The sequence below is a fragment of the Hyperolius riggenbachi genome, chromosome 12, assembly GCF_040937935.1.
Source record: "Hyperolius riggenbachi isolate aHypRig1 chromosome 12, aHypRig1.pri, whole genome shotgun sequence".
Classification (NCBI taxonomy): Eukaryota; Metazoa; Chordata; class Amphibia; order Anura; family Hyperoliidae; genus Hyperolius; species Hyperolius riggenbachi.
The window spans coordinates 210,290,500-210,315,049 of record NC_090657.1 but is presented as its reverse complement, the minus strand read 5'-3'; the positions used below and the strand labels follow the sequence as shown (position 1 = coordinate 210,315,049).

Below are 24,550 nucleotides of genomic sequence, written 5' to 3'. Positions count from 1 at the left end.
TTTCTGCAGCCGCTTGCGGCTGCGGATATGCTTGGTCAATGTATCTCAATGGGGTGGGTCACACCAGAGCGGGAGGCGTTTTGCAGAAACGCATACTCCCGGGGTGAGGCATTTTTTGGATTGTGGATGCGTTTCTACCTCAATGTTAAGTATAGGAAAAACGCACACCGCTCTGAAAAACGGCAGTTCAGAGCGGTTTTGCAGGCGTTTTTGTTACAGAAGCTGTTCAGTAACAGCTTTACTGTAACAATATCTGAAATCTACTACACCAAAAACGCTTCAAAAAACCGCAAAATGCTAGCTTAAACGCTACAGAAAAATAAGAAAAAGCGTTTTAAAATCTGCTAGCATTTTGCGGATCTGCTAGCGGGTTTTGGTGTGCACCGGGCCTCCAAGAGGTTTTCTTCCAAGATTGCCCTGTATTTGGCTCCATCCATCTTCCCATCAACTCTGACCAGCTTTCCTTTCCCTGCTGAAGAGAAGCACCCCCAGAGCATGATGTTGCCACCACCATATTTGACAGTAGGGATGGTGTGTTCAGAGTGATGTGCAGTGTTAGTTTTCCGCCACACACAGTGTTTTGCATTTTGGCCAAAAAGTTCAATTTTGGTCTCATCTGACCAGAGCATCTTCTTCCACATGTTTGCTGTGTCCCTCACATGGCTTGTGGCAAACTGCAAACGGGACTTCTTATTGTAACGATCGGTGTCAGCACACAGAGAGAATCTGATTATTGGTGATCTGCAGTATCACCAAGAATACAGATATATACCTGATTATTGATGATCACCAATAATACAAGTATCACTAACCTCTGGACACCTATAAAGTGTGAGTGTTTGGTGCAACAGTAAAGACTTTGAGTGAGACCACCCGAGGAGCAGGTGGTCTAGGCAGGATGAGAAATACCTCCCTCTGGGAAGTGCAAAGACCTTCCAACAGCCTGAGACTTCCAAAGGGGTGGAGCCCCAGGCTGACTAGCAGGAAGGCCCAGTGGCTAAGTGACACCTATAGGGTGGGCGTCACTAGCAGGACTGGAGACTAATCTCTCAATGGAGAGGGATAGCTCACAAGGTCGGGCAGGCCAGGTCGGCAACACACGGGCAGATAAGGTACAGAGACAGAAGGCTGATTCGGTAACCAGGGACAGGCAGGGTTGGCAACAGGTAGTCAGATATGCGTAGTTACCGAATCAGAAAACAGAAGGATAGTCAGGAATGCAATAGGTCATAACAGATATCAAACAATGCCTAATCTTGGGTGTGAGGTCCGTGGTCTCAACACCCTGGAACTAGTCTGAGGTATAACACGATGGTAACACAGTATCCCTAGTCTTGGGTGTGAGGTCCGTGGTCTCAACACCCTGGAACTAGTCTGAAGTATAACACAATGGTAACACAGTATCCCTAGTCTTGGGTGTGAGGTCCGTGGTCTCAACACCCTGGAACTAGTCTGAAGTATAACACAATAGTAATAGAGTTTCCCTAGTCTTGGGTGTGAGGTCCGTGGTCTGACGTATAACACAATAGTACACAGAAGTAATCAGTAACAGTGTGAATTCCCAGGTCCTCCTGGTTCTAACACACTGTGGGATCTGACTATGGTCTGAGTGCTTTCACGTAAGTGTTCGCAACGGCAGACAACTTGAGACTGACCAGCAATAACTATATATAGAGCGGCGCTCTCCGGCGCCACCCACCACTGATCAGCCAATGGCCACTTGCTCTGCGATCAGCTGACCAACCTGGTCAGCTGATCGCTCCTCGTTTGCCATAAACGTTCTGCCTCTCAGCGCGGGCGCGCGTATTCCTCAATCTGTGTGCGCTAACAGACCCAGCCACATCAGACGCAGCCTGCTGCGTGCAAACCGCCAAGCTGGACGCGGAACCAGGCTCCTCGCTGCCAGTCCGCGCGGCGGCTTTTCCGCAATCTATTACACTTATGCTTTTCTGTTAATTATGGCTTTCTTCTTGCCACTTTTCCATAAAGGCCAACTATGTGCAGTGCACGACTAATAGTTGTCCTATAGACAGATTCCCCCACCTGAGCTGTAGATCTCTGCAGCTCGTCCAGAGTCACCATGGCCCTCTTGATTGCATTTCTGATCAGCGTTCTCCTTGTTTGGCCTGTGAGTTTAGGTGGACGGTCTTGTCATGGTAGGTTTACAGTTGTGCCATACTCCTTCCATTTCTGAATGATCGCTTGAACAGTGCTCCGTGGGATGTTCAAGGCTTTGGAAATCTTTTTGTAGCATAAGCCTGCTTTAAATTTCTCAATAACTTTATCCCTGACCTGTCTGGTGTGTTCTTTGGACTTCATGGTGTTGTTGCTCCCAATATTCCCTTAGACAACCTCTGAGGCCGTCACAGAGCAGCTGTATTTGTACTGACATTAGATTACACACAGGTGCACTCTATTTAGTCATTAGCACTCATCAGGCAATGTCTATGGGCAACTGACTGTACTCAGACCAAAGGGGGCTGAATACTTATGCACACTCCACTTCGCAGTTATTTATTTGTAAAAAATGATTGGAATCATGTATGATTTTCGTTCCACTTGTACACTGTCACGGAACAGCCGTGAGAAACTAGAACGCAATCGGTTTATTGCGCCGATTGCCATTGATTGTAGTCGGGCAAGCAATCAGAGACTGACATTCCTGGTTTTTTAAAGAGGCAGTTTTTTCCCCCCCTTTACCAGCTGGCAGGAAACCTGGGCCTGTGACTTGCTAATTAAGCCAGAGGTGTAACACAGATGTTAATTAACAAACCAGGAGTCTTTTCAGAGCCAAGGAAGCTAATCCCAGCAGGGGGCTATTCAAAACCTGCTTTCACTCCAGACTATCCGTCACCGACCACGGGCCATCTAAATGCATATGATGTATGGTCTCTTGTTGATTATATGGCAACTGTACATCGCACAGCTATGACATTCATATAGTCTTATTCGGTAAAATCTGGCCATCGTACTGATATGAAATTCATTGCTATAGTCCGTCCGGTTATTGAGGTATGACCCTTCTCAAGAACTGGGTCCGCTGCACTAGCCATGTCTGATGTCATATTAATCTGTATTTTCCGACAAGTATGAATCTGTTATCCCCCTAAATATGACGTGTATCGTTTGTGAGTTACGGCAGTTTGTAAGTTTAAAACCTAAAATTTCTCAGAGGAAATGAACTGTGATTGGTTGGTAATTCAGAGGGGGGCCGGCATTGCCACACCCCCAAACCAGCTTCATCAAAAGTGTCTGCGAGGGGCCCTTCCCTCAGTCCTCCAAATTCCATCTGTATGAGAACGGTCTGCTGCCAGCCAGAGGACACATGGTTGGCAGCCATCTTACTGAACTTTGAATCTTGCTCTGAAACAAAGAACTTTGCGGAACTTGAAGCCATTTTGCTTGGATTTTAAATTGAGCTGAAACAAAGGATTTTACCAAGGACTTTATGATTCTTCCCACAAAAGGACATCTTTCCATGAAACTAAGTATTTTTTCTCCCTTTCTTTTATTTTTCATACTGGCTATTAACGTTTCAATAATTGTTGATTTTAATAATTGTCTGTATATATTAATTATTTATATTGCCTGTGAATAAAAGACTTTATCAAAGTCATTCACTGTTCCGCTACCCTGCTTCTCAGCCGCACAAACTGAACCAGACCTCTGGAGAGACGCTACTATTGTATTGTTGTTATCTAGACAGGGACGGATCTAGGGGGGGGGGGCAAGCGGGTATCTTGCCCCAGGCGCAGTTTGTAAAATTCTTAAAAAGGTGGCAAAATGAATTGCAGTTTAGGCGCCAAAACATGACCTTGCCCCAGGCGCAACTTGGTCTTGATCCGTCCCTGATCTAGACAGGATACAGCGTGTTTTAATTGTTTTTATTTGCAGGTCGAGAAATAGTTAGTCAGTAGGGTCCACTGGCCCATACCAGTGGTGGTGGCAGATACCCTGAAATAGTGTGTAAAGTTGTAATTACCATACCTCACAGGCTCCCTTCTGGTCGGGCTGCTGCCCAAGTTCCGTCGATTTTCGTGCACCGATTGCGACCACAGCTTGCATGATCCGTGTGCTGAAACCGATTGGAAGGCAATTTGCGGTCTGACCACTAGGGCTCTTGTGACATACACCACTTTGTATTGGTCTTTCATGTGAAATTCCAATAAAATTGATTTGTGTTTGTGGCAATAATTTGACAAAATGTGGAAAACTTCAAGGGGGCCGTATACTTTTGCAAGCCACTGTACATCAGGCGGTTTGGCGGCCAATTGACAATTGTAATTAATTATTATAATCAGAATCGAATGAAAATCGGTGCCGCCAAGTGAATGCCCGATCAGCAATGCAATATCTGGACGAACTGAGAAAACAACGAAAGCCCTGGCGTTGTTGCCCTAATGTCTAAATGTGTGGCATTTATACATTACTAGCCATTTGTCGTGGTGCCCGTCTGTCCGTTCACTTTACCAACTGTCTTATTTGAGAATCTAGTGTGTGTACAGGTGTCCCCCGATGTCGCTAAAGATCAAGCAGGCTAGATCATTAGTAATACCCGACCCTGAGAACATTCTTCTCCTCCTCACCCCGCCTGCTGGCAGCTGCCCTGTCATGTGCTGCACATTGCCCCTCCTCTAGGCTAGTGATGTGTCTGTACATCACTTGCCTTGGAAGTGTCACCCAAGGGACCAAATCCCAATCCCTGCAGGTGACAGTACTCTTATGTGTGTACGAGGCTTAACGTTTACTTTAAGAGCACAGGTCTCATGCCTGACTGGTGTATTTTTTTTAAAGGACACCTGAAGTAAGAGAGATATGGAGGCTTCCATATTTATTTCTTTTTAAACATTTCCAGTTGCCTGGCTGTCCTGCTGACCCTCTGCCTCTAATACCTGTAGCCATAGACCCTGAACAAGCATGCAGATCAGGTGCTCTGACTGAAGTCTGACTAGAATAGCTGCATGCTTGTTTCATCTGTGTGATTCAGACACTACTGCAGACACAAGGGATCAGCAGGATAGCCAGGCAACTAGTATTGATTAAAGGACAACTGAAGTGAGAGGGATATGGAGGCTGCCATATTTATTTCCATCTAAGCAATGCCAGTTACCTGGCTATCCTGCTGATCCTCTGCCTCTAATACTATTAGCCACAGCCCCTGAACAAGCATGCAGCAGATCAGGTGTTTCTGACATTATTGTCAGATCTGACAAGACTAGCTGCATGCTTGTTTCTGGTGTTGTTCAGATACTACTGCAGAGAAATAGTCCAGCAGGGCTGCCAGGCAACTGGTATTGATTAAAAGAAAACAAATATGCCAGCCTCCATATACCGGTACCCCTCCCTTCAGGTTCCCGTTAAGCTAATAAGCATAAAAAAAACCTCACAAAAGACAAACGAAAGATGCGTATCACTACAAGAGTGTAAAATAAACACACAACTTGTGTAATTTTACAGTTTCCTTTTTTGTATCATTTTTAGGTTCCTCCCCAGCCAACCATAATTCAGCAGATGCCGGCGGACTTCATCCCTCCTCTGTCTTACCCTGTGAGATACGGACATGCTAAAGAAGGTGAGAGTACGCATGGAAGCGCTTCCGAGTTCCGACATTGTTATGCAAATAATGCTTATTTATAATTTGTTTGCTATTGGAACTGTATTTCCCAGATTCAAAAGTCAAATAAAAGACCAGCAGAATAAAATATCCACTCCTCTGTGGCCAGATTTAAAGGGAACCTGAGATGAAAAGGAAAATAAAAACATACATACCTGGGGTTTTCTCCAGCCCCTTCAGCCTGATCGCTCCTTCGGTGCCGTCCTCCACCTCCTGGCTCCTCTGTCTTCCTACAGTGGGGGCTTACTGCGCATGCGTGGCCCAGCCATGTGCGCCTGCCCTGCCGACCCTCCAGTCACCGGGAGCTTTCTGTGCCTGAGCAGTACTATTGCACGGGCGCAGAACTCTCCTGGCCACGGGAGAGAGAAGGGGGAGCGAGCACGGCCGCACTGCGCATGCGGCAACTGATCCAGGAAGCGGAGGACGGCGCAGAGTGAGTGATCAGGCCAAAAGGGGCAGGAAGAAGACCCAGGTATGTATGAATTTTTTTTTATTTTTTTTTATCATTTTCATCTCAGGTACACTTTAAGCCTATTTAATTACTTTGATTCAATCAGGATTCAAGCACTTTATTGTCATTGTGTAACACAACAAAATTACTTTTCATGACAGGCCTATGGTGCATGTAAGGAACATAGTGATAGTAACAAAGGGTGGAAATAGAGGAATTTTACACGGTATGCCATGTATTTCAAATGTTTTAAAAGAAGTTGTACTTACACAGTGTTAATTGTTTCAGAGAAGAATAAGATTTTAATAAGTTTACAACAGATGGGAAAAAGCTGTTTTTCAGTTTGTGTGTTTGCGGATTGACTGAAAACGTCTAATCATTTACCTGATGTAAGGAGGTCAAACAAGGTGTTTCCAGGACAAGTGTTGTCCTTGATAATGTTTTTGGCCCTTCTCATATAGCAAGTCTTATAAAAAAGCTCCAGTGATGGTAGTTCAGTGCTTGTACCAGGCCGTCATTCAGTTGGCCAAGGTAATTTCTATAGTGCGTCTGTAGAAATTAACCCACAGCTTCTGTGGAAGCAGGAGCGTTCCTGCCATTGGGTGCAGAAGGGTGGAGCGCACCGAGTGACGGACGTCCCAGGGGGTGTCACCAAGGCCTTCCACAGAGGCCATGTTGCAGGAGGGGTAAGCAGCAAAAGAAGGAGGGGCAGCAGGGACAGCGGCGGGGAGGGGGTCCAGACCCCCCACCTCCCTCACCTGGGTCCCCTCCTTGCGCTTCCCCCTCCAGATTAGCGCGGCAGGCAGGAGCGGCGAGAGAGGAATTACTCACCTGCGTTCCAGGTGAATGGCGCACAGTGTCATCGTCATGTGAACTAGTCTCCGCCTTCTCCACCGCTCACTGTGCTTCGGCTAATCAGGAAGCATAGTAAGTGGTGGAGATGGTGGAGACTAGTTCACGTGACAATGACGCTGCGTGCCATCACCTGGAACACAGGAAGCAGGTGAGTAATTCCTCTCCCGCTGCTGTCTGCTACGCTAATCTGAAGGGAGAAGCGCAAGAAGGAGGAGGACCCAGGTGAGAGAGGTGGGGGGTCTGGCTCCCCTCTCCGCTGCTGTCCCCGTTGACCCTCCTTCCAAGCTTCCCCCATACCGGGGGCAACTATACTATCTATACTGAGGCAACTGTACTATCTGTACTGAGGCAACTATACTATTTATACTGAGGCTACTATACCATCTATACTGGAGGTAACTATTTTACCTACACTGGGGGCAACTATACTACCTATACTGGGGGCAACTATACTAGCTATACTGGGGGCAACTGTACTATCTATACTGGGGCTAACTATTCTATCTACACTGGTGGCGGCAACTATACTACCTATGCTGGGGGCAACTATACTGGTGACAACTATACTAGCTACACTGGGGGCAACTACACTAGCTACACTGGGGGCAACTATACTACCTACACTGGGGGCAACTATACTACCTACACTGGGGGCAACTATACTACCTACACCGGGGGCAACTATACTACCTACACCGGGGGCAACTATACTACCTACACTGGGGGCAACTATACTAGCTATACTGGGGCAACTATACTACCTACACTGGGACAACTATACTACCTACACTGGGGGAAACTATACTACCTATACTGGGGGCAACTATAGTAGCTAACTAAACTGGGGGCAACTTTACTACCTATACTAGGCTAACTTTACGGGGGCAACTATGCTACCTATACTGGGGGCACTATACCTGGCATTACACGCCATGGCGTGCTAAGCAGCATGCCACACTCGCTCCTTTCTTTTGTGGTAGTGTTCTGTGGGCTGATGAAACAAAATTAGAACTGTTTGGGCCCATGGATCAACGCTATGTTTGGAGGAGGAAGAACAAGGCCTATGAAGAAAATAACACCTTGCCTACTGTGAAGCATGGCGGGGGGGTCAATCATGCTTTGGGGCTGTTTTGCTTCTGCAGGTACAGGGAAGCTTCAGGGTGTGCAAGGTACCATGAATTCTCTTCAGTACCAGGAGATATTGGAAGAAAATATGATGCAGTCCGTCACAAACCTGAGGCTCGGGAGACGTTGGACCTTTCAACAGGACAATGATCCCAAGCATACCTCCAAGTCCACTAAAGCATGGTTGCAGATTAAAGGCTGGAACATTTTGGAGTGACCATCACAGTCACCAGACTTAAATCCGATTGAGAACCTCTGGTGGGACATAAAGAAAGCAGTTGCAGCGCTCAAGCCTAAGAATGTGACTGAACTGGAGGCTTTTGCCCATGAAGAATGAGCTAAGATGCCCGTAGATCGCTGCAAGACACTTGTGCCAAGCTATGCTTCACGTTTAAAAGCTGTTATAACTGGAAAAGGATGTTGTACTAAGTACTAAGAATGAATGTCACTTGGGGGTACCTCTTTGATTTAATTGTAAAAAGATGACTGAAATGAACAAAATCAATGTCAAACTGGCCAAAACACTCAATTTCAGTGGGGGTTGAATAATTTTGAACACAACTGTAATATCAGGTTGTTAATGTCATACCATGCAGTCAGGCTCCTAACCAGTGGCGTAGCTACAGACCTCAGGGCCCCGATGCAGAATTTGGACATGGGCCCCCCCCCCATACTTACTCTGCCAGTGCCCTATGTATTCTTTCAAGTGATGTGGAAGCAGACAGCAATATAGCTGTCACCTGCAGGCCAATATAGCTGTCACTGCAGGCCAGTGTCCTCAGCAAACAGGCGTGTGCACCATGTGACGCCGGTAGCATTGGATCTGGGGGAGGGAGGGTAAGGAATATTGAGGGGGTAGTGAGAAGAGAGAGCGGGATTATTAGGGGTCTGGGAAAGGGAGGGTGGGGAATATTGAGGGGGGAATGAAGAGAAAAAGGGGGGTTATTAGGGGGGGTGAGTGAGGAGAGACAGGGGGGTTATTAGGAGTCTGGGAAAGGGAGGATGAGAAATATTGAGGGAGGAGTGAGGCGAGAGAGGGGAGCTATTATTAGGGGTCGGGGGACAGTGAAGAATATTGAGGGGGAAGTGAGAAGAGACAGGGGGGTTATTAGGGGTCGGGGGAGTAAGAAGGGAGAGCAGTTAGGAGTCTGGGAAAGGGAGGGTGAAGAATATTGAGGGGGGAGTGAGGGAGGTTATTAGGAGTCTGGGGGAGAGAGGTTGAGGGGGGGCTAGTGAGAATTCTGGGGGGTGGATAGAAAGACAGGAAATTACCAGGGGTCTGGTGGAGGAAGGTTAGTGAGCACTGTTGCGGGCTCTGGATACAGTAAAGGCTGATAAGCAGTGACAGGGAAATAAAGAGGGAGACAGCACTCACCTCTCATACCTCCCGCTCTGTTTGCCTGGGGGAAGGGAGCTCTTGGCTCATCTCCATCTTCTCCCATGCTCTGTCCTTGCTGTGCCAGCCAATGGGATTTGCAGGGGCAGGGCTCGGTGAAAGAATCAAGCAACTCACAGGAACGATCCTGTGAGAGGCGGAGCTACCCGCGATTTGGGGGCGGAGCTAAGCGGCTGTCACGGAGGGCCTGGGGACAGAGGAGAATGCGGGGAGCAGGGGCCGGTACGGGCCCTAGGAGATCGCGGGCCCCGTCGCCAGTGCGACTGCTGCGACCCCTGCTCCTACGCCAGTGCTCCTAACTTCTTCCTTGTATGCAGCTTCCTCGTTGTCTGGTATAAGCCCAATAAATGTAACAATTATGTTTGATTTAGGTTGGCAGTCATTGGTGCATAGAGGAGAGGACCTAATACACAGCCCTGTGGCACTCCAGTGCTCAGGGTAAGGGTAGAGGAATCTGCCCAGAGGTCTACAGACTGTAGGCTCATTCTAACTATAAATGTCTGACTGTGGTCAGATCAGAGCCGGGACAAGGTCCTCCAGCACCCAAGGCTGAGACACCAAACTGCGCCCCCCATCCCTCCCACCCCAGCCGTCACACACTAATTGCTATTAGACTAAGAGGCGCCACAGGGCCCACAACCTCCCCAACACCTTAATATCTAGTTATATGGCTTGCAGTCACTGCCATGTATCCCCTTTTCTTATTTCTTTCTGCTTTAAACACAATTAGGAATGACAGCTGAATGAATTCTGCGCCCCCTCCTACACTGCGCCCTGAGGCTGGAGCCTCTCCAGCCTATGCCTCGGCCCGGCCCTGGGTCAGATTGTTGATTCATCGAAAGCGCGATTAGGCATGTTGGTAAATTTTCCTTGAGTGGGGCAGTAGAGGAGTGGTGGGAGAATGATCATCATGATCATCCTCCTCCATATGTTTAACGTTTTTTGTTGCAATACTTGTGCTGTTTGAGACTCTGCTGTACATTTTTTGGTTGTACCCATGTTCCCCTTATCGTAAAGCGCTGCGGAATATGCTGGCACTATATAAATAAAAAATAATAATGATGACAGAACACTTTTGCACTGCACTGAGCAATACAACGTTAGCAGGAACAATCGCTACTACTAAATTTATTTCCGGGAGAGCTCTATCGCTTGCTGGGCTAGACTATTATTGACCTGTTTGTTGCTATCGTAAAGGACTACTGAGGCAACGAATACAATCTATGTACTCACCTGGGGCTTCTTCCAGTCCCTAGCAGCCATTTCTGTCCTCCTCGGTGTCCCGCTGGCCACCCATAATGATCTGCGACTCACAGACGGGTCGTCTTTTTCTGCGCCTGTGCAGGCACTCGTGGCCGCACGTCCGTGTCATCTGCCGCGTAGCGCGTACTGCGCCTGCGCAGTAGTTGGTGGCAGGCGCAGTACGCACCAGATGTCTTGGACACATTCTTCTGTGCCTGTGCGCCCACGTCATCTGGCGCGTACTGTACCTGTGCACAACTACTGCGCAGGCGCATTACGCACCAGATGACATGGAGGTGCAGAAGAGCTGACCCGCCGGCACTTGATTGTAAAAACAATCTAACGCCACAAAACCTAGCCTTTGTTGCCTCTTTTTAAAATGGCAAGACCTTCAGACATTAGGGGGCAGTCTTGCTGGTGAACACATAGCTTAAAGGACAGGTGCGGGGAAAAAAAAAAACAAGATCTACTTACCTTGGGCTTCCTCCAGCCCCCGGCAGCCTGTCTGTCTCTTGCTGCAGCTCCGCTTCCAGCCGGGGGCCCGGTCCGCAGTCTCCTCCGTTGCAGATGCCGACCTCGCCAGAAGCAATGTGCCTGCGCAGAACACTCCCAGCTACGGGAGCACAACCGTGAGCAGCACGGTCGTGCAGGTGCAGAAAACATCTGCAACGGAGGGGAACACGGGGCTGCGGCGAGGGACAGATAACCGATCTGCAGGAAGCCCCAGGTAAGTCGATCTGGTTTTTGTCTTCTTTTTTTTTTTTTTTTTTTTACATCGGATGTATCTTTTAAAGAGACACTGAAGCGAAAAATAAAATTATGATATAATGAATTGTTTGTGTAGTGTGCATAATTACTAGAACATTAGTAGCAAAGAAAATATTCTCATTTTATTTTTCAGTTATATAGTCGTTGTTTTTTTTACAACATTACATCATTCTCTAATATTTGCAATTTGCACACTACTCAGCATTGTAAATGATTTTACAGAGCAGGCTAGTGAACTTTTGAACTGTCTTCTGTAGAATACAATGACTGACAGTTGAGATAATAAGCTTCAGAAGACAGAGCTCTCTGCGACTTTGAAAGTGGTGGAGCTCAATGGCTCTTTGGCATAGATAACTGGAGTTTCTTAACTCTTCCTGTACTGGAAACAATATTAGACTTATGTCTCTGCTCCTAACGTTTTATTTCTTAGCTGTACTACATATACAAAGCATTATATCATATATTTTTTCGCTTCAGTGTCTCTTTAACCACCTGGGCGTTACGGACGAGCTCAGCTCATTCAGTAACGCCGCGGTAGATTGCTCAGGCCCTGGTGGGCCGATTTGCATAATTTTTTTTTCATACACGCAGCTAGCACTTTGCTAGCTGCACGTCTTACCCGATCGCCGCCACTCGCCGCCGATTCGCCGCTACTCGGCGCAAAAGAGGGCCCCCCCCGCAGACCCCTTGCGCAGCCTGGCCAATCACCGCCAGGCTGCTCTATGGGGTGAATCGGGACTCCCTGTGACATCACAACGTCGATGACGTCATTCCGTTCGTCGCCATGGCGACGGGGGAAGCCCTGCAGGAAATCCCATTCAGCACAGGATTTCCTGATAGATATTCACGCCGGAGGCGATTGGAAGGGTGGGTGGGAGAGAGCAGGGATGGGGGGAATGATGTAGCTAGCGATAGGCTAGCTACATGAAAAAAACAAAATTCGGTCACAAAAACCCTCCCGCGGCCGTGCGCCGCACGGAATCAAAACGCTAGGGAGGTTAAGGGATAAGGGTGGCATGTTAGGATAAACTGATTAACCAGTCCGTGCAGAAGACACTATAGGCCCGATCCAATTCACTTCTCTTAAGTTTTTTTCTCCTAGGTGTTATTTTTTGTCTTATCAGTAAAATGCCCTTTAAGCCACCAGCAAACAAGAACATACTCGGACTAATTTTGACAGTACTTCTTGACCTATTTTTGGGTAATTTCTCAATTGTAGAGATCAAAAAATGTATTTTAAACAGAAGATAAAAATAATATCCTAGGAGAAAATTTAGGAGAAATAGTGAATGGGATCAAGCCCAATATCTCTTACTTAGTCACTAAACACAGCTTTAAACAAACCTCCCACTATAATGGGTCAGTGAGTGTATAGGGACAGTCGTAGTAGTGATAACTTAGCTGTACACATTCTACGCAAGCTTCAATGGAAGGTTAACGAGTACTTGAGATCAGGGGCGTAACTAGAAATCACTGGGCCCCCCTGCAAAACTTTGGATGGGGCCCCCTCCCCGTGTCCACTGAATAGGGACTGTCTACAAATCTTTGTCTACAAAACTTTGACTAATTCGTTATCAGTGCCTGAGCCTGGTGCAGTCATTAGAACAATTGTGCAGAGTGCAGAAAGTTTTTCCTCTCCTTACCCTTAGTTGTCAGTCTCTAAGAACAGGCCCCCCCTGTGGCTTCTGGGCCCCCCTGCAACTGCATCCCTTGCAGGGTCAATTGTTGGGGAGGGGGTACCGAGCTGGAGGGAGTAGCAATTACTCGCTTACCTCCTTGCGTTGTGTGGGTGCTGTGTGCAAGTACTGGGTGTGACATGGGTGGGAATACTTGGTGCCATACCTGTACTGGGTGCTGGCTATGGGTGGGAATTGACTGCTATGTGGGTTTTAAATGTGGGTACTGGTTAAGTGGGTGCTTGATTGCCATGTGGAAGGCTGTGTGCAGGTGTGAGTACTGAGTGCAATGTCAGGCCTGGGTGCAGGTACTTGGTGTCATGTGAGTATGAGTACTGGGTGCCAGCTATGGGGGGAAGGGGTGTGGGTAGATGTTGGAAGAAGTAGAGGTCAGTGTGGGTGCTGCAGGAAGGGGAAGTCATTGTGGGTTCTGGGGGAGGGAGAGGTCAGTTTAGGTGCTGAGGGAGGTCACTGTGGGAGCTGCTAGGGACAGGAAGGGTGCCATTGGGGAAGGGAAAAATGCTGGGGGAAGGAGAGGTCAGTGTGAGTGCTGGGGGAGGCAGGATCACTGCAGTGCAAATCTGCTGCCGACATCTCTGCAGGGGGACCAGGGCCAGGTCCAGCATAGTCATGCCCCTGCTTTATGTCTACCCTTTCGGGGGCTCAGTAACACCATCCCCCCCCCCCCCATGCTCACCACTTCCCTCTATGCACTGTAGGCCACTTACTTCCTTGAGCAGATCTCTATGAAGGCATCATGCTAAATGATAACACTTTGTATGAAATCATGCAAGCCTTACAAAATTAATGTTTTTATGCCACGCTAAAAATATATCTTTTGTCTGCAGACTTGGTTGATCTGATGATGATCCAGAATGCCCAGATGCATCAGGTCATAATGAACAACATGACAATGTCAGCTCTCTCTAGCTTTGGATATGGGCCAACGCAACCAACCCCAGTGGTAGGTGGCCTCTCATTTCTTTACAGCTGGGATACATCGGTGCATACAGCAATGGGGCGCGCTACTGCCTAGTAAACTACTTTTCCCGGTCCCTTGCAGTTTACTACAGAGGCATTCTACTGCAGGGGTCTAGTCCTGGGAAAAGAAGTGAGTGGACTCACTTGGAGAACTCCTGCGGCTGCGCCACGCGCAGAAAAATGGGCGTGGTCAATCACACTGTGGGCGTGGTCATGGGTGGGGCCAAATATACATGACCTTAGCAGTGATGTAAAAGGTCTGCCGAGGAAGTTTGAGCTCTGCTGTAGTGTATCCCCCCAAAAATAGATGTAATCTGACAGCATTTCACCAAAAAGACACATAATCTGGTAGAAGTTCCTCCAAAATACAGATAATATGGAAGTGGTTCTCCCAAAATAGATAATGTGGCAGCAGCAGTTCCAACATACACATAATTTGGAAGCAGTTCCCCAAAATACGCAAAACCTGGCAGCGGATCCCCCAAAATACACGTAACACCCAAAGGACATATAATCTGGCAGTAGTGGTCCCCCAAACATACACAATCTGGCAGCAGTTCCCCAAAATACACGTAATCTGGCAGCAGCCGTTCCCCTAACATACACATAATCTGGCAGCTGTTCCCCAAAATACATAACAGTGGTTCCATAAAAATGCAGATAATCTGACAGCAGTTCCCCCAAAATAGGTACCCCCAGCATAGGTAGCCAGGTCTATCGGTGTCCCCAGTATAAGTAGCCATGAGTATAGTAGCCCCCAGTATATGTAGCCAGAGGTATAGTTGCCTAGTATATGTAGCCAGGGGTATATGTGCCCAGTATATGTAGCCAGTGGGATATGTCCCCAGTATATGTAGTCAGGGGTATATGTGCCCAGTATATATAGGCAGGGGTATTTGTGCCCAGTATATATAGCCAGTGGGATATGTGCCCAGTGTATATAGGCAGAGGTATATGTGCCCAGTATATTTAGCCAGTGGGATATGTGCCCAGTATATGTAGGCAGGGGTATATGTGCCCAGTATATGTAGTCAGGGGTATATGTGCCCAGTATATGTAGCCAGGGGTATATATGCCCAGTATATGTAGGCAGGGGTATATATGCCCAGTATATGTTGCCAGGGGTATATATGCCCAGTATATGTCGCCAGGGGTATATATGCCCAGTATATGTAGCCAGGGGTATATATGCCCAGTATATGTAGCCAGGGGTATATATGCCCAGAATATGTAGCCAGGGGTATATATGCCCAGTATATGTAGGCAGGGGTATATGTGCCCAGTATATGTCGCCAGGGGTATATGTGCCCAGTATATGTAGCCAGGGGTATATAAGCCCAGTATATGTAGGCAGGGGTATATATGCCCAGTATATGTAGCCAGGGGTATATATGCCCAGTGTATGTAGCCAGGGGTATATATGCCCAGTATATGTAGGCAGGGGTATATATGCCCAGTATATGTAGGCAGGGGTATATGTGCCCAGTATATGTAGCCAGGGGTATATATGCCCAGTATATGTAGGCAGGGGTATATGTGCCCAGTATATGTAGGCAGGGGTATATGTGCCCAGCATATGTAGCCAGGGGTATATATGCCCAGTATATGTAGGCAGGGGTATATATGCCCAGTATATGTAGGCAGGGGTATATGTGCCCAGTATATGTAGGCAGGGGTATATGTGCCCAGTATATGTAGCCAGGGGTATATATGCCCAGTATATGTAGGCAGGGGTTTATATGCCCAGTATATGTAGGCAGGGGTATATGTGCCCAGTATATGTAGCCAGGGGTATTTATGCCCAGTATATGTAGGCAGAGGTATATGTCCCCAGTATATGTAGGCAGGTGTATATGTCCCCAGTATATGTAGGCAGGGGTATATGTGCCCAGGTAGCCAGGGGTATATGTCCCCAGTATATGTAGGCAGGGTATATGTGCCCAGGTAGCCACAGGTATATGTCCCCAGTATATGTAGCCAGGGGTATATGTCCCCAGTATATGTAGGCAGGGGTATATGTGCCCAGGTAGCCAGGTGTGGAGGGAGCAGAGAAGGAAAGCTATGGGGACTGCGGGGATGGGCGGACATCTCCCCCCCCCCCCCCCCCCATCCCTCACCTTCGTGCTCCCCTTCCTGCCTCTCCCCTCCAGTGTTGTGAAGTGTCGGGCCCGGCTGCGAAAGTGGGCGGAGACTTACCTCGTTCCAGCCGCAAGGGACGCTCCGCTCTGTGTGCGGCTAGTCTGGTCTTCTAGCCGCACACAGAGTGGAGCGTCCCTTGCGGCTGGAAGAAGGCGGAAAGTCTCCACCCACTTTCGCCGCCGGGCCCGACATTTCAAAACGCTGGAGGGGAGAGGCAGGAAGGGGAGCACGAAGGTGAGGGATGGGGGGGGGGGAGATGTCCGCCCATCCTCGCTGTCCCCATAGCTCGCCTTCTCTGCGCTGCTCCCTCCACACAAGCCAGGGTGAACGGCGTTCACTCTGAAGAAAAAGTGGGTGGACGCCGTTCACCCACGTCCACGCAGGACTCGACCCCTGTTCTACTGTATGTGGATATGGTTTTGCTTCCTTGCCCTTGTTCTTTATTATAAATAGTGCTGTTTTCTTTACCGGTGAACAGACTGATCAGCTCTGTACATGTTAGATCACGGTTGTCATAAAACGACGACTAGCGAATGATATCAGTGCACACAGGACTGGATTTACCATAAGGCACTGTAGGCTCGTGCCTACAGGCGCCTGATGATGGAGAGGCGGCTCCCTCCCTCATTCCCTAATCCTAGTCAAAGTGTAAAGGAGAGGTTACTCACCCTGCTTTCAGCATTCCACTGATGAGATCTCCCTTCAGTCGGGGGAACCTTTAGCTACCTAATGTTTAGGGTTCCTCTGGCTACCTAATACTAAAAGGCACCTGCAACTACCTATGGCAGGCATGGTATATAAGGGAAAAGTGACAGCTGGGACAGCCAGGACACTTGTGCTGTGATTCGGCGGGGTTTGCAGGTTCATGGAGGGGGAAGTCTGGCATGCCAGGAGATCTGTGCCTATAGGCTCTTGTGATGTAAATCCAGGCCTGGGTGCACATTTGAATTCAGCAACAGCACAACAACGGTCTTCTTATTAAATTGTTACTGGAAGTGCGAACATGAGGACCCCGGATATGCGAGATTCGCAAGTGTGAATGGTTCATCGTCTGGTACAAATGACTGATGCCAATTATCACCCGAATTGATCCGCCAGGACAGATAACTCTATGTGTACAATAATCTGGCTAACCATTTCAGCCCGTGGGGATTTTTCACCTATGCATCGGAGCAATTTTCACCTCCCATTCATTCGCTAATAACTTTATTATCACTACTTATCACAATTTATTGATCTATATCTTGTTTTTTCCGCCACTAATTGGGCTTTCTGTGGGTGGTACATTTTGCTAAGAGCCACTTTTCCGTAAATGCATTTTAACAGGATTAATAAGAAAAAAATGGAAAACATTCATTATTTCTCAGTTTTCGGCCATTATAGCTTTAAAATAATCCATGCTACCATAATTAAAACCTATGTATTTTATTTGCCCGTTTGTCTCGGTTATTATACCATTTAAATTTTGTCCCTATCACAATGTATGGCGCCAATATTTTATTTGGAAATAAAGGTGCATTGTTTCCGTTTTGCACCCATCACTATTTACAAGCTTATAATTTAAAAAATGTTTTAGTATACCCCCTTCAAAAGCATATTTAAAAAGTTCAGACCCTTAGGTAACTATTTATGTCCTTTTTTTTTTTTTTTTTAATTGTAATTTTTTTTTCCATTAAAAAATTTATTTGGGGAATATTTTGGTGTGGGACATAAACAGTTAATTTTTAATGTTGCCATGTGTGTAAATTGTAATGTAAAAAATGTGTAGCTGTAGTTTTACTATTTGGCCATTAGATGGCCACCTTCATTTTTGTTCACCCTCCTTGTACTTCTCGCTAAGCGGAAGTACAAGGGGGATGCGGAAATCTGTCCGGGCATAAGAACTTAAGCCTCACAGGCGCTTCGGTTTTTCTGCGAGGGAGAGGGATCGGTGATCGGGAACCATGTTCCCTTTCACTGATCCTAGGGCTACCGGGGGACACAACGCGGACACGGGGGCGCGCCCACGATCGCAGGCGGGAGCACGCCCAAGCGCGGGAGCGCTGCAGAGCTGCCGCCCGGACGTGAGCTTCACGTCCGGGCGGCGGAAATGGTCGTGGGGGACACACTTCTTTAACGATTTCAGGCCGAACTGTTGTTAATCATTTGTTTCCAATGACTGCGGTCTAGCGTGTGTACAGAGCTATGGACTTGCACTGAGACTTGCAATGGAACAGTTAGGGTAAGCTGACCCTACGTCCCGCTTTACCTCGGATGCGTCCCGCCTTCGGGGTCTGCTGTCCCAGGCTGCATGAGGTCCCGGGAAACGTTCCACTTTCAGCTGCGGGATGTCCCGGCCTCGGGACTCTGGTCAGCATACTGAATGAACTGGCTGCGGCGTCTATAGACGCCGAGCTAGTTCATTGCCCGCAGCCCCGCTCCAGCCTCCTTAGTCTTCCTCTTCTGGCAGAGCAGGGCTACGGGAAGATGGCTGTCGAAGGCCTGTACTGGAGACTATTTGTGTCTCCAGTACAGGGCTTCGGGCGCCATCTTGCCATAGCCCTGCTCTGCCTGTCAGCGCGGGAGACTGCAGGAGGATCGTCCGGGTAGCTGCACACCAGAGGAGACTTCTGTCAGGTGAGTAATTATTTTTTCCCCCCAGGTGTTGCCCACATTGCGTTTATTTTGTGCTGACATGTTGCCCGCATTGCGTTTATTTTCTGCTGACATGTTGACCGTAATACATTTATTTTCTGCTGACATGTTGCCCGCAATGCGTTTATTTTGTGCTGACATGTTGCCCGCAATGCATTTATCTTGTGCTGAAATGTTGCCCGCAATGTGTTTATTTTGTACTGACATGTTGCCCACATAGCGTTTATTTTGTGCTGACATGTTGCCTCCCCTTGCGTTTATTTTGTACTGACGTGTTGCCCACAATGCGTTTATTTTGTGCTGAAATGTTGCCCACATAGCGTTTATTTTGTGCTGACATGTTGCCCACAATGCGTTTATTTTGTGCTGACATGTTGCCCACAATGCGTTTATTTTGTGCTGAAATGTTGCCCACATAGCGTTTATTTTGTGCTGACATGTTGCCCACAATGCATTTATTTTGTGCTGAAATGTTGCCCACAATGCGTTTATTTTGTGCTCAAATGTTGCCCACAATGCATTTATTTTGTACTGACATGTTGCCCCCATTGCGTTTATTTTGTGCTGAAATGTTGCCCGCATTGCGTTTATTTTGTGCTGACATGTTGCCCCCATTGCGTTTATTTTGTACTGACATGTTGCCCACAATGCGTTTATTTTGTGCTGACATGTTGCCCCCATTGCGTTTATTTTGTGCTGACATGTTGCCCCCTTTGCGTTTATTTTGTGGTGACATGTTGCTCACATTATTTTCTGGTGTCTGGGGTAGCTGTTGCTGCATTTATTATTTAATTGTCATAGTTGGCTATGTTTGCTGCTTTGGGGTTACGGTATACTATTAAATAGCATCACACAGTTTCTGCTCACCCATGATGCGAAACCTTGTTTGACCACATCATTGCGTAAACAATGCTTTCTTATGCCTCACTGTTACATCATTATGTTAACCCCGCCCATACAATGTCATGGCCACGCCCATTTTTCGACGCCGCAGCCCCCCGTTTTTTGGCGCAGCGAGCTACACATCCCCCCATTTTTTGGCGCGGCGCGCTACGCATCCCCCCATTTTTCGGCACGGCGCGCTACGCATCCCCCCATTTTCCGGCGCGGCACGCTTACCCTTACTATCGACACACGACAATATTACCCTTACTATCGACACACGGCAATATTACCCTTACCATCGCGAGTTAGACTATTGGTGTACCCATGGTACTTGACTAGTGCAGTTGTTGCTATGGCAACTCACGTTACTAATGAGTGTCAATAGCACGCCTTACTGTAGCAACAATCGTGCTATTTAAGTACAGCGGGTTGCACTTATAGCGTAGCTCGCGGTACACAATCCCAATAGTATGGGTAATATTGCTGTACGCTATCTGTGCACGGCAATATTACCGAGATTTTGTGCATCAGGCCACTGGTGGTAGTGCCCACAGCTACATTTCTCCCAGAGGGCTTCTTTGCTGGACTTAGCACCAAAGGGGCTTTTTAAAACACCACCACAGCGAAAAAAGTAATCAGTTAAAATATGACAGAACTGACAGGTTTTGGGCTAATCCATCTCCTCATGAGGGATTCTCAGGGTGTTCTTTGTTTTCAAAAGAATTTTCGGAGCTGCAGTTGCTAAGTCTAACTGCCAAAATAGTGTGCAAGTGAGTAGGGAGGCTGGCTGGTATCTTACTATTTTGGCAGCTAAACTGACGTTCAGGAAATTCTTTTGAAAACCTAGAAAACCCTGAGAATCCTACATGAGGAGATGGACTAGTCCAAAACCTGTCGGTTCTGTCAGATTTTAACTTCTTACTATTTTTTTGCTGTAGTGGTCCTTTAAGGCTACTTAAATCCTACATATAAATGTGAAGTGCTCTACATCTGATCCTTTGTTTTTGAACAATGATTCCTATTTGTCCCACTCTTTCCTTGCATTCTCTTCTAACCCAGCTGATGTCCTGGACTGGTCTTGATATTGCTCTTGCCTGCCTTCTGGTACTATAACAGTGTGCTCCCCAGAATGTTTTTCTAGCCGGGTGCCATTAAAAAGTAGCCGAGTTGGGTGTGACAGGGGAATACAGGGCCAGCGCAACTCTGCTTACAGCATAGGAGGAGGATGACGAGACGAGCCGATGACAGCCGGGCGCTTATCAAAATTAGCCGGGTGGAGCACTTGGCTAAAGGAGCCTGGGGAGAACGCTGCTATTATCATTGTGCCATCCTCCTTACTGCTGACCTTTGACCTGATTCCAACTCTGCTTCTGTCTGCTGCCTGGTGCCTTCACTGGTCTGATTATACACCTATTACTGACACCTGGTACCTCTTCTGGGTTGATTGTCCACTGGCTCTCGCCTTTGCTCCTGCCTGTTGCTTGTTTCCTCTGCTGATCTGCCAGTTGCTGATTTCTGGCATGATGCTGCAGCTTTCTGAACACCATAATATGCTGCCAGCCTATGTTTTGGATAACCCTGCATTCATTTCTGTGGCTTTTCCAAACCCAGAGGTGCAAGGGAGACTTTCCCTGAGTCTTCCGGTTTTTGACTTGGGTGTTACTTGTGAAAGTAGATGAATATGTTTGGGAAGTCAGCAGTTCTTGCCATATCATGTGTCTTCTCTCCTTTACAGCCCAGTATGGTCCCAGTGCAACTTGAGGATGATGAGCCACTTGTGTACCATCACCATTATGAGCCATACCCAGGAGTTTCCGGAAACTATATAACATACCCAGCTTATCCTGTACTGCCTGCACCGATGCCCCAACAGGAACCCACCATCAGGCATCTCACCCTGGATACACCGGCTTCACCAACACGCAACTTAGACCTGTACGATATTACCATTTTCTGTTCTTTGTATACAAGCAAATTGCAGTTCTGTGCTGTAGTGATTCTCAGTGTGATCACAGTGCTACTGCACAATGCATGCAGTCTACCAGGAGGCCACATCCAATCCAGGCTCCTACACTGAGGTGGTGCAGAATACCATGGCAACCAGATACCCTTCAGAGCATCAAAAGCATGAAGGGTTATTTCTAATTGGCTGTGATGGGTTAGATAAACTGGGCTCATTTGTTGAAGCTTGTGTGTATGTGATGTGGCAACCAGGCAGGGATGCCAAGTATGATTTTTAACTCCTACAATTTGCAGCAACTGTACTATACCTAAAGCAGGATCCAACAGATATACACAGATATCCACATTTAAATGGACCCCGACCAGAAAACTGGAAGCTGGAACATCCAATATGTATCTTTATTTGTTTTGTGTATCAAAATGCCAACATTTCGGAGCCACATAGGACCCCTTTATCAAGGCAACATTTGCTCTCAGCACTCGCAGGACACAATATGATTTAAACTGGCAGCAGCAACTGCTGAGAGGAGCTCTAACTCCCATTCTTTTCAATTGGACATTACAGATTGATTGACACATTGCGGTAGAGAGATGATTGCCTATGAGCAAATGTTGCTTTGATAAGAGAGTCCTACGTGGCTCCGAAATGTTGATGTTTTTATACACAAAACTAATAAAGATACATATGGGATAAGCCAGCTTCCTGCTTTATTTGAAGATTTACAGAGGGTGTTCTCCCCTTTTTTCATCTGTAGCACCCCCTCTTAAAGGGGAACTGAAGAGAGCGGTATATGGAGGCTGCCATGTTTATTTCCTTTTAATCAATACCAGTTTGCCTGGCAGCCCTGCTGGTCTATTTCTCTGCAGTAGTATCTGAATAACACCAGGAACAAGCATGCAGCTAGTCTTGTCAGATCTGACTTTAAAGTCTGAAACACCTGATCTGCTGCATGCTTGTTCAGGGGCTATGGCTAATAGTATTAGAGGCAGAGGATCAGCAGGGCTGCCAGGCAACTGGTATTGATTAAAAGGAAATAAATATGGCAGCCTCCATATACCTCTCTCTTCAGTTTCCCTTTAAGGTTTGGTCCAGTAGTGAGTGCGAGACAACACTAACTTTTGGATGACCAAAAATGGAAACCTGGTGACCCAGGGGACCCAGAGGACGTCGAGTTACCTGCTCAGGGTCCCTTTAAATCTCGGTTCATCTCAAAACCTTTCTGGATAACAGGGAGGGCTAGAGCATTGTACACACGCTAGTTTAAAGGACCACTATCGTGGAAAATTGTACAATTTAAAATGCATGTGTATGCATAAACAGTATAAGGCTTCTTTTACACTACCAATCACGATTCCAATTTGCAATGTTCATTGGCTGCTAGCAACACCAGAAGAATCCCCCCCCCCCCAAAAAAAAAACGCAGCATGCAAGACTTCTTTTAATCGCATCAAGAATCGGACTCGCATGTAGTGTAAAAGAGCCCGGAGTATTGCGCTTTAGGAGATATGTCCATGTTGGGTGCAGATCTTAAATTACACAATAGCCAATAACGCCAAATATTTATGGAGACAGTCACAGATGAAACAATTATAACAGGTTATCAAGTCCATTCACAATAGCAAAGGCCAATTAGGACAGTCCTTGTTTCCTGCTGTCTCTTCGTTCTTGATTAGAGATGTCCCAAACGGTTCGCATGCAAACTTATTTGTGCAACGTTTGCATCGATCACAAACTTTATGGTGGTTTGACCCGCCCCCTATACTACATAATTGGGCTAAATTGGGAAAGCGATAGTTAGGAGGTCTGTTAGTTTGCTCCTTGCTGATTTTGTTGCTGAAAAGCACCACCAAAACAGCTCTTCTGAGAGCTAATGTTCTTGTGATGTGTTTGTTTTTTTTTTGTGTGTGTGTGTGTGGCCCACTGACACTGCATATACAGCCCTGTCTGTCGCAGCTGGTTCTTGCTAATTGCTGTGCTGGGCAGTGCCTACCTTTTCACTGCACCTGTGTGTGTGACAGCTGCACATTGTATTGTAATACCAGTGACTGTACACCTTTCACTGCACCTGTGTGACAGCATGCAGTTTTATATACTAGTCACTGCATACCTGTTCACTGCACCTCTGTGTGACCGCATGCTGTTTTATATACCAGTCCATGCATACCTGTTAACTGCACCTGTGTGACAGCTGCACATTGTATTGTAATACCAGCCACTGTATACCTTTCACTGCATCGGTGTGACAGCACGCAGTTTTATATACCAGTCACTGCATACCTGTTTACTGACCCTTTGTGTGACCGCACGCTGTTTTATATACCAACACTCAGTTAATCCATTTTCACTGCACCTGTGTGACTGCACATTGTATTATACCACCAGTCACTGCATACCTTTTCACTGCACCTGTGTGACTGCACATTGTTATACCAGCAGTCACTGCAACCTCTTCACTGCACCTGTGTGACTGCACATTGTATTAGTGAAGTCATTGCATACCTTTCACTTCATCATCAGGCAGAGCCAGAGGCAGGCCACCCGGCAGGTCTGTTCGAGGTCGTGCTGACGTGATTTTGTGCGGCCCTGAACCAAAGTACAGTGTTCAGAAGGCACGTGCCATCAACTCCCAAGATTGCCAGGACGTAGTTGACTATTTAACACAGAACACCTCATCTTTCTCTGCTTCCGCACGGAACCGTGACATATCTTTCTCCGAAGCCACCACTGCTACTACTAGCACCACATCAGCTCTATTTGACCCTTCGCAGGAGTTATTTGGGGGGAATTAACTGATTCACAGCCATTATTTTTACAAGATGGG

General features: G+C 47.2%; 1 protein-coding gene across 2 annotated transcripts in view; it reads left to right on the top strand.

The window, feature by feature from the left end:
* The window catches only part of LOC137540816 (proline-rich protein 29-like), a 60,753-nt gene that overhangs the window by 10,390 nt on the left and 25,813 nt on the right, over positions 1-24,550 (top strand). For both annotated transcript variants that reach the window (XM_068261978.1, XM_068261977.1), the window contains exons 2-4: positions 5,482-5,572; positions 13,976-14,091; positions 21,502-21,701. In XM_068261978.1, coding sequence (XP_068118079.1) covers positions 5,482-5,572; positions 13,976-14,091; positions 21,502-21,701 — 407 coding nt within the window. The remainder of the gene's footprint in view (positions 1-5,481; positions 5,573-13,975; positions 14,092-21,501; positions 21,702-24,550) is intronic.